Raw genomic sequence first — 10,000 nt, 5'->3', positions numbered from 1 at the left:
GAGGAGGAGGAAGAAGGAGGAGGAGGAGGAGGAAGTAAATTAATAAGGAAGAAGATTATGTATAGAAAACGATGAAGAAAACAAGATAGATAGATAGATAGAAAGAAAGATAGACATCACTGGAAGAAACAATGCAATAAGGTCATTAATACAACCTTCAATCTATCTATCCGTCTATCAATCTATCCGTCTATCAATCTATCCATGTATCACACAAGAGGAAGGTAAAATGGCCGTTCGGGTGACTTCATGTTCCCCGCTTGAAGATAACAGCCAGTGATAAGGATATAAGTGTTATCTCTATATGTCACACGAGAGAGAGACGGAGAGCGTCAGACTGAGAGAGTGAGAGTGTGAGAGACAGGCGGTAGAGGCTTCGAGGATTCAGAGAGAGAGGGAAGAAGAAGAAGGTGTTGCCCTAAGATACTAAGGTAGGTACTGTCCAACGCTTCCATCCCAACATCATCTATTTCCAAAGGAAGGTCAAAAGGGAGGTCAGTCGGGTCCTCGTGAGTGTTTGGTTAGGTTCACGGTACAGAGGGAGGGTCAGACTACCACCAGGGTCATACAGCTACCCCTGGATATGCCTGGAACTCCTACGAAAGCCTGGTCAAATGTGTGTGAAGCCTTGCCAAACCATCACTATAGGCTCATGGAACTACCCACGGAAATACTAAGGCCACAACAGCCTCTACGAAAGCCTTATCAAATGTGTATATTCTCGGGCGTTTTCGGCACTTACAACAGCTATTTCCAAAGGCCACACAGATTGGTAGGTATTAATTCACGTTTATGGCGCAGAGGAAGCCTTGTCAAACTATCCCTAGGCTCATATAAACACCCACGGAAATACTAACACCACAACAGCCTCTAGGAAAGCCTTATCAAATGTGTGTATTCCCAGGCGATTTCCACACAGATTGGTAGGTATACTTTCACGTTAATAGCGCAGAGGAAGCCTTGTCAAACTATCCCTAGGCTCATATAACCACCCACGGAAATACTAACACCACAACAGCCTCTAGGAAAGCCTTATCAAATGTGTGTATTCTCAGGCGTTTTCGGTACATACAACAGCTATTTCCAAAGGCCTCAGAGGGGATCCGTCGGGTTTTCATCAGTATTTCTCCTCATTCAAAGTGCAGAAGCCTTGTCAAACTATCCTTAGGGTCATTAAACTACCCATGGAAATACCACCACCACCACAACCTCTGCGAAAACCTTATCAAAAGTTCCCACGAGTGCTTCTCACGTTAATGGTGCAGAAGAAGCCTTGCCAAACTATCCCTAGGCTCATAAAACTACCCATGGAAATACCAACACCACCACAACCTCTACGAAATTTAATCAAAAGTTCCCACGAGTGCTTCTCACGTTAATGGTGCAGAAGAAGCCTTGCCAAACTATCCCTAGACTCCCCAGACTACCCACAAGGAAATACTAAGAACTCCACGACTTCCACGAAAGCCTTATCTGAAGTAGCTGGGTGTGTGAAAGCCCCGACAGTCCCAGAACACCGCCAAATGATACCAAACTGCGTTCTAAGATTTGGGAGCCGCTTTCCTCGAACATGTGTGCGGATAAACACGAACGAGGGACATACACAGACCTCACTGGTACTATTAAGGACGAATGACACTTAGGCTGGTATTACAAGAGACTTTCGCTTCTCATATCAGCTATTTCTAAAGGTCAAAGAGGGGGTCAGTTGGGTTCTAATGATTGTTTCTTCAGGTTCATGATACAGAAGAAGGGTCAAACTACCACCAGGGTCATAAAACTACTCTTGGAAATGCCCACAACTCCTACGAAAGCCTTGTCAAATATGTGTTCTTGGGCGTCGAAATGTCTTACAATGCAACCCTAAGTAGAACTGCGTGTGAGGGAACTGAGTTAGCGTACAGTAAACGACTCAAAAGGACGGATATGCCCTAGACCGTGAACACATATAACAACCCCCCGTCGATGTAGGTACAAATTTTAAGGGGTATTCAGGCCCAAGACAGCAAGGCAAGAACTGGTTTACTAAGGAAGGTTGTGGAAGAATGAAGCAGATTAGGACTTACATGTTTACTTAATGCAACAACGACTGAAGCTTGTAAATATGGAGGTTGAGATACTGGTAGGTTGGGACATGTTAGTATAGGGTATGGAAGGGAAGCGAAGGGAAGGGTAGAATAGGAAAGGGAAGAGAAAGAAAGGGAAAGGATGGGAAGGGAAGGGAAGGGAGAGGGAAAGGAGGAGAAGGGGAGGAGAGAGAAGAAAAAAGAAGGGAAGGGTAAGGAACGAAAGAAAAGGTAAGGGAAAGAAAGGAAAGGGATTGGAAGGGAAGAGAATGGAAAGTAACAGCAAGGAAGGAGATGGAAGGAAAAGGAAGGGATGGGAAGGGAAGGAAAGGGATGGGATGGGATGGGAAAGGAAGGGAAGAGAAGAGAAGTGAAATAGAGGGAATGGAATGGAAAGGAAGGGAGAGGAAGGGAAGGGAAGGTAAAGAAAAGGAAGGAAAGGAAACGGAAGGGAAGGGAAGGGAAGGGAAAGAAAGAAAAGGAAAGGAAAAGAAAGGGAAGGGAAGGGAAGGGAAAGAAAGAGAAAGAAAGGAAACGGAAGGGAAGGGAAGGGAAGGGAAGGAAAGGGAAAGAAAGAGAAGGAAAGGAAAGGAAAGGGAAGGGAAAGGAAGGGAAAGAAAGAGAAATAAAGGAAAAGAAAGGGAAGGGAAGGGAAGGGAAAGAAAGAGAAAGAAAGGAAACGGAAGGGAAGGGAAGGGAAGGGAAGGGAAGGAAAGAGAAGGAAAGGAAAGGAAAGGGAAGGGGAAGGAAGGAAAGGCAAGGGAAAGAAAGAGAAGGAAAGGAAAGGGATGGGAATGGAAGGGAAGGGAAAGAAAGAGAAGGAAAGGAGAGGAAAGGGAAGAGAATGAAAGGAGAGGGAAGGGAAGGGAAGGGAAGGGAAGGGAAGGGAAGTTAAGGTAAGATAATCAAAGGTGAGGTAAGAGTTGGTAACGGGACACCAGGTTAGGTCACATAAGGTAACTTTGCCCAAATTAGATAAACCCAACATGGAGAGGGTGAAAAAAATCCCCTGAATAGCCCCCTCCCCCACCTCTCTCTCTCTCTCTCTCTCTCTCTCTCTCTCTCTCTCTCTCTCTCTCTCTCTCTCTCTCTCTCTCTCTCTCTCTCTCTCTCTCTCTCTCTCTCTCTCTCTCTCTCTCTCTCTCTCTCTCTCTCTCTCTCTCTCTCTCTCTCTCTCTCTCTCTCTCTCTCTCCATTCACTCATTCTTTTTTTCTTCGCTTCTCTCTCTCTCTCTCTCTCTCTCTCTCTCTCTCTCTCTCTCTCTCTCTCTCTCTCTCTCTCTCTCTCTCTCTCTCTCTCTCTCTCTCTCTCTCTCTCTCTCTCTCTCTCTCTCTCTCTCTCTCTCTCTCACACACACACACACACACAATCTCATGTGACATAATCTTATCAATTTTCAAAGTCTGTGTCAGTCTATTAATCAATCAGTCACACACACACACACACACACACACACACACACACACACACACACACACACACACACACACATACTGCGTCATTGCTTTATCTGTATCCTGCCTGTCAATCTTCAAGTTCATTATTAGTCAACCACATTATGCATTAAGGTAAGGTTTGGTAAGGCTGGATTAGGGAAGGAAAGGGAAGGGAAGGGAAAGGAAGGGGAGGGTTAATAAGTCTAGGTAAGGTAAAGTAAGGGGGTAGCCGAGTGGTTAGCGTGAGGGTGATTAGGGAAGGGAAGGGAAGGGAAGGGAAGGGAAGGAAAGGGAAGGGAAGGGTTGTTAAGGTTAGGTAAGGTAAGGTAAGGAGGTGGCCGAGTGGTTAGCGAGAGGGTGATTAGGGAAGGGAAGGGAAGGGAAGGGAAGGGAAGGGAAGGGAAGGAAAGGGAAGGGGAGGGTTGGTAAGGTTAGGTAAGGTAAGGTGAGGAGGTGGCTGAGTGGTTAGCGTGAGGGTGTGGTGAGCCCGAGGACCCCGCGTGGACTAGGTTCGAGTCCCCCACCGAAACACGTTGATTTTCTAAGTTTACCTACATGCTGTCCGGATCATCAATCAACCTAAACTTCAGCAACTTTGTTCAAGAGGAGCACCGGGGACAGCATGGGCCAAGCAAGAGTCATACATCACGGCAGCCACTAGAAATAAAATTAGCCTGTATCACTAATGGGCTGGGGCCGTCCACAATGCCCCTCAAGAAAACCTACCGTCGCTACAGGCACCACACACAAAATAAGGTGGTTAGGTTAAGTTAGATTAGAGAAGCCATATCCTTAATGTCAGTCCTTCTTTGTAACTATATGGACGTTCTTACACCTCAATCCCTTATCCTTGCTACTCGATCCCTTATGTTAATCCTTCTTTGTAACTCTATCGACGTTCTTACACCTCAATCCCTTATTCTTGCTACTCGATCCCTTATATCAATCCTTCTTTGTATCTCTGTCGACGTTCTTACACCTCAATCCCTTATTCTTGCTACTCGATCCCTTATGTCAATCCTTCTTTGTAACTCTATTGACGTTCTTACAACTCAATCCCTTATTCTTGCTACTCGATCCCTTATGTCAATCCTTCTTTGTATCTCTGTCGACGTTCTTACACCTCAATCCCTTATTCTTGCTACTCGATCCCTTATGTCAATCCTTCTTTGTAACTCTATCGACGTTCTTACACCTCAATCCCTTATTCTTGCTACTCGATCCCTTATGTGAATCCTTCTTTGTAACTATATCGACGTTCTTACACCTCAATGCCTTATTCTTGGTACTCGATCCCTTATGTCAATCCTTCTTTGTAACTCTATTGACGTTCTTACACCTCAATCCCTTATCCTTGCTACTCGATCCCTTATGTGAATCCTTCTTTGTAACTCTATCGACGTTCTTACACCTCAATCCCTTATTCTTGCTACTCGATCCCTTATGTCAATCCTTCTTTGTATCTCTGTCGACGTTCTTACACCTCAATGCCTTATTCTTGGTACTTGATCCCTTATGCCAATCCTTCTTCGTAACTCTATCGACGTTCTTACAACTCAATGCCTTGTTCTTGGTACTCGATCCCTTATGCCAATCCTTCTTTGTAACTCTATCGACGTTCTTACAACTCAATGCCTTATTCTTGCTACTCGATCCCTTATGTTAATCCTTCTTTGTAACTCTATCGACGTTCTTACAACTCAATGCCTTATTCTTGCTACTCGATCCCTTATGTTAATCCTTCTTTGTAACTCTATCGACGTTCTTACACCTCAATCCCTTATCCTTGCTACTCGATCCCTTATGTGAATCCTTCTTTGTAACTCTATCGACGTTCTTACACCTCAATCCCTTATCCTTGCTACTCGATCCCTTATGTTAATCCTTCTTTGTAACTCTATCGACGTTCTTACAACTCAATGCCTTGTTGTTGGTACTCGATCCCTTATGTTAATCCTTCTTTGTAACTCTATGGACGTTCTTACACCTCAATCCCTTATCCTTGCTACTCGATCCCTTATGTGAATCCTTCTTTGTAATTATATCGACGTTCTTACACCTCAATCCCTTATTCTTGCTACTCGATCCCTTATGTCAATCCTTCTTTGTAACTCTATGGACGTTCTTACACCTCAATCCCTTATCCTTGCTACTCGATCCCTTATGTGAATCCTTCTTTGTAACTATATCGACGTTCTTACACCTCAATCCCTTATCCTTGCTACTCGATCCCTTATGTGAATCCTTCTTTGTAACTATATCGACGTTCTTACACCTCAATCCCTTATCCTTGCTACTCGATCCCTTATGTCAATCCTTTTTTCTTCCAGGATGTCGACGATTTATCGGCCACCGCCTCTCGGAGTCACGAAGGCCTCCTCTGCTGGAAATGGTTTGAAGATTGCCACCATCATATTCGGCGTCATAGGTTTTGTAAGTGTGTGTGTGTGTGTGTGTGTGTGTGTGTGTGTGTGTGTGTGTGTGTGTGTGTGTGTGTGTGTGTGTGTGTTTCTCCTTTCTTGTCTCGTTTCTCATAGTGTTACTTCAATGACGTTATATAGTTTAATTTAATCTTCGTATCTCATATTTAACTATCTATTCTCCCTTCCATAGTTTCCATCATATTTCACTTTCATTTTTTTTCCTTCCTTCTTCGTTTTGATTTGTATTTTCTTCCCTTGCTTTCAGGTTGTGTGGGGCGTGTCCATTGGTTTCATGCTCGGGTGGGATTACTCAGGTAAGCATATATAGATCAAGACTTCCATCCATTTATCCTTTTGGTAATGATAAGTTAACCTGGAAGCAGTGACGGGCCAAATTTGTGGCAATACCGTGTATCAGCGACGGGTCACATTTTTGCCACGATATAAACCCCCAAAAATAGTTGATGCATAAACTGATCACAAATGCGTTAATATATATTATTAAGTGGTTTGCGAGAGCGATGATTTTTTCTTATAAATTCGCCAAGAGGGGCCTTAAACAAACATGATCCCCGCGCTACCGGGTAAGAGCAAAAGTCGACACCAAGCACTAATTGTCAACTAGTTAAGTATTGCTTCCTTAATTATCTTCCTTACATACTTCACTGAGTAGCTACGCGTGTAAGTATCTATAGCTTAACACTACCATCTGTTCCTTTCTCTGCTTGTCGTTGATAAGTTTAACCCGGTAGCAGTGACGGGCCAAATTTGTGGCTTTACCGTGTAGCAGCGACGGGCCAAATTTGTGGCTTTACCGTGTAGCAGCGACGGGCCAAATTTGTGGCTTTACCGTGTAGCAGCGACGGGCCAAATTTGTGGCTTTACCGTGTAGCAGCGACGGGCCAAATTTGTGGCTTTACCGTGTAGCAGCGACGGGCCAAATTTGTGGCTTTACCGTGTAGCAGCGACGGGCCAAATTTGTGGCTTTACCGTGTAGCAGCGACGGGCCAAATTTGTGGCTTTACCGTGTAGCAGCGACGGGCCAAATTCATGCCATGATTTAAACCCCCCAAAATAGATGATACTTAAACTGATCACAAATGTTTCGATATATATTATGAAATGATTTGTGTGAGTGATGATTTTTTTTTCTCATTTTTTTTCTCGCTTAGAGGTACCATTAAGAAACATGATCCCCGCTGCTTCCGGGTTAAGGCAAAAGTCACAAGTCTCACCAATCCACGTATATCATTTCAGTCGGCGACTACTGCACATCCGGAGGTGCTGCCAGGATTGTGTACGGCTGGTATATATCGATCCCGGCCAACGTCGCCATGATCTACGTGACCGCCCGCATCATATTCCTCATCACGGTATGTTGAGTGTTGTTCAGTCTGTCTTTCATTTATCTCCGCCGCCAAGTTCTCGCAAGCAAACTTCCCTCCAGGGGGTGATCTCGGGGGAAGTGTCTCCATCTCTCCCTGTTCTGGCACTCCCTCTCAGCACACTCAATCCTGCTGCTCCCAACACTCTCGCTCCAATACTCGCTTACTTTGTTGATCCACCGCCCTCAATCCTTCCCTCAAACAATCTCTTCACAAATTCATTCTCTGCCAACAAGAGTGCAATTGTTGAGGTGATTTCCTTCACTGTGAAAAATGACACAGCGATTCCAACCACTACTAACACAGCCACTCCCTCACCACCACTCCTTGCAGTCCCGCAGTTTCCCGAGCCCGGTGTTGCTGGCTGACCTGCACGAGAGTGTGGCGCGAATGGTGGCCTTCACGGTGCTAAGCCTGACCATGTGGGCCGTGAGTCTCACCTGGCTTGTGAAGTCCGACTGCCAGAAGAACAGCCTCTACCACGCGTGTAACTACGGCTTTGTGGTCAGCGCTCTTGTGGCTGGGCTAGCGGGAGGATTGTGGACGGTAAGTAAAGAGTTGGAAGCGGTGAAAAGGATGGATGGTTAGTCAGGAGAATGGCAAATATAGAATCTCTTTTTCCTAACAAGCTTTTCCATTCTCTGTTTCCTTTCCCTTACTTTCCTCTTTGTCCATATTGTCTTCTCGCCCCTTTCCTTACCCTCCCTACTCACCGACTCATTCTCGTATCATGTTTTAAGGTTCTCATTCTCCTAACCTTCCACTTTCTATTCTCTTCCCTTTCCTTCCTCTCCCTTCTCACCGATTCATTCTCGTATCATGTTCTTAGTTACTCATTCTCCTATAACCTTCCACTTTCTATTATCTCCCCCTATGCATCCATTTATCCTCCTACCTCCCTTTTTCTCTATGTCTCTTTCTCCTAATCATTTATCCATACTCTTCCACTTCCTTTCCTTACCGAGTCATCATTCTACACTTATCTCTATCGCACGTTTGTAACCTTTCTGCACGTTCCTTTCTGTACGTTTATAAGCTTTTTACAGACATCATTCTACACTCATCTCTATCCCACGTTTGTAACCTTCCTGCACGTTCTCTTCTATACGTTTATAACCTCCCTACATACATCATTCTACACTCATCTCTATCCCACGTTTATAAGCTTCCCTTCTCTCACCCCAGACGGTCTCAGCGAAGTTCATGGATCCAACGGGCGCCGCAAAGTACAACGCCCTGCCGTCCCCACCACCACCACCACCGCAGCCACAGACACACTACAACCACGCCTACGCCCATTACCGCTGAGGAGGAGGAGAAGGGGGATGAGGTGTAGGAGAGAAAGATGATGATGAGGAGGAGGGAGAGATAGATAGTAGATGGATGCAGAAAGAGAATGTAGATTGACTTAGTGACTGATTTTTGATGTTGTTGATTTAGATTCCTATGTGAGTCTTGTAACAGAAAGAAAGAGATTTACATAGATTTACATAGAAAATCAGACCACACAGACCCCATGGTCCAGACTAGGTGGTCTGTCCTTAAACCTAAGTGATTTTACATTAATCAGATGGCTCCAAAACGTTGCTTTTCTACTCTTGTTAATATTAAGTTCAAGGAAGTGACGGTCGAGCTTGTTTTTAAAGGAGTCAATCGTGTTACACTGGACCACTGATGGTGGGAGCTTATTCCATTCTCGCACTACAACGTTGGTGAAGAAAAATTTGGTGCAGTCTGAATTTACTTGTCTACAATTGAGTTTTGTGCCATTGTTCCTCGTTCGCAAAGTGTCATCGATCATAAACAATTTTGTTCTGTCTACATTCGTGAAACCATTAAGTATTTTAAAACATTCGATCAGTTTTCCTCGGAGGCGACGTTTCTCAAGAGAGAACATGTTAAGGGTGGAAAGCCTTTCTTCGTAGGATTTGTTGCGCAAGGAAGGGATAATATTTGTTGCTCGACGCTGAACACCTTCTAGTTTAGCAATGTCCTTTGCATGGTGGGGAGACCAAATCTGTACCGCATATTCCAAGTGGGGTCTGACTAAACTATTGTAGAGGGGAAGTATTACATCTTTATTTTTGAATAAAAAGTTTCTTTTAATGAAGCCCAACATTCTGTTCGCTTTATTTGCTGCATCGATGCATTGATGTGAGAATTTGAGGTTTGACGCGATTTTAATCCCCAGGTCCTTAATGCATTGAACACTTGTGAGTTTAACGCCGCGTATTTCGTAATCGAACTTCTTATTTTTTGTTCCAACTTGAAGGACCTGGCACTTGTCTACGTTAAAGGGCATCTCCCATTTATCCGACCAAGCTGAAATTTTGTGCAAATCCTCTTGGAGGCTTTGCCTGTCTTCGTCAGTGAGAACCGAGTTACCAATCTTTGTGTCGTCTGCAAATTTACTAATGCGATTATTGAGTCCAACATCCACGTCGTTGATGTAAATAATGAAGAGTACTGGGCCAAGAACCGAGCCCTGAGGGACGCCACTAGTGACCGGCGCCCACTCTGAGTTAAATCCGTCAATCACTACTCTTTGTTGTCTGTTGCTCAACCAATTCGCGATCCATTGGTTTACTTGACCGTCAATGCCTATTTGCTTTAATCTATAAAGTAATTTATGATGTGGGACTTTATCAAACGCTTTCTGGAAATCAAGATAGACTACGTCCACTGATTT

The 10,000-nt window shown here is 44.5% G+C and overlaps 1 protein-coding gene and 2 long non-coding RNA genes across 15 annotated transcripts; 1 reads left to right on the top strand and 2 right to left on the bottom strand.

Annotated features, from left to right (window-relative positions):
• Positions 1–272: 272 nt before the first annotated feature.
• Positions 273–9,430, top strand: LOC126997686 (uncharacterized). Its single transcript, XM_050858910.1, has 6 exons — positions 273–431; positions 5,834–5,936; positions 6,192–6,240; positions 7,184–7,299; positions 7,645–7,857; positions 8,497–9,430. Exons 2-6 carry the CDS (start codon positions 5,835–5,837, stop codon positions 8,617–8,619), a joined length of 603 nt encoding a protein of 200 aa, XP_050714867.1. The 5' UTR covers positions 273–431; position 5,834; the 3' UTR covers positions 8,620–9,430.
• LOC126997689 (uncharacterized) lies at positions 967–2,426 on the bottom strand. Its single transcript, XR_007752281.1, has 2 exons — positions 1,333–2,426; positions 967–1,209 (listed from the first exon to the last, which is right to left on the bottom strand). It is a non-coding gene; the product is annotated as an uncharacterized LOC126997689 (long non-coding RNA).
• On the bottom strand, positions 3,858–5,925 carry LOC126997687 (uncharacterized). 13 transcript variants are annotated; one of them, XR_007752277.1, is made up of 4 exons: positions 5,563–5,822; positions 4,987–5,490; positions 4,843–4,914; positions 3,859–4,770 (listed from the first exon to the last, which is right to left on the bottom strand). It is a non-coding gene; the product is annotated as an uncharacterized LOC126997687 (long non-coding RNA). The 13 variants fall into 13 exon arrangements; XR_007752271.1 differs by having other exon boundaries at positions 3,858–5,490; positions 5,563–5,634; positions 5,779–5,925; XR_007752270.1 differs by having other exon boundaries at positions 3,858–5,490; positions 5,563–5,706; positions 5,779–5,903.
• Positions 9,431–10,000: the final 570 nt, after the last annotated feature.

Source organism: Eriocheir sinensis, chromosome 12 (genome assembly GCF_024679095.1).
Source record: "Eriocheir sinensis breed Jianghai 21 chromosome 12, ASM2467909v1, whole genome shotgun sequence".
NCBI classification, from domain to species: domain Eukaryota; kingdom Metazoa; phylum Arthropoda; class Malacostraca; order Decapoda; family Varunidae; genus Eriocheir; species Eriocheir sinensis.
The sequence above is the reverse complement of the archived record's forward strand: the minus strand, read 5'-3'. Positions and strand labels throughout refer to the sequence as shown.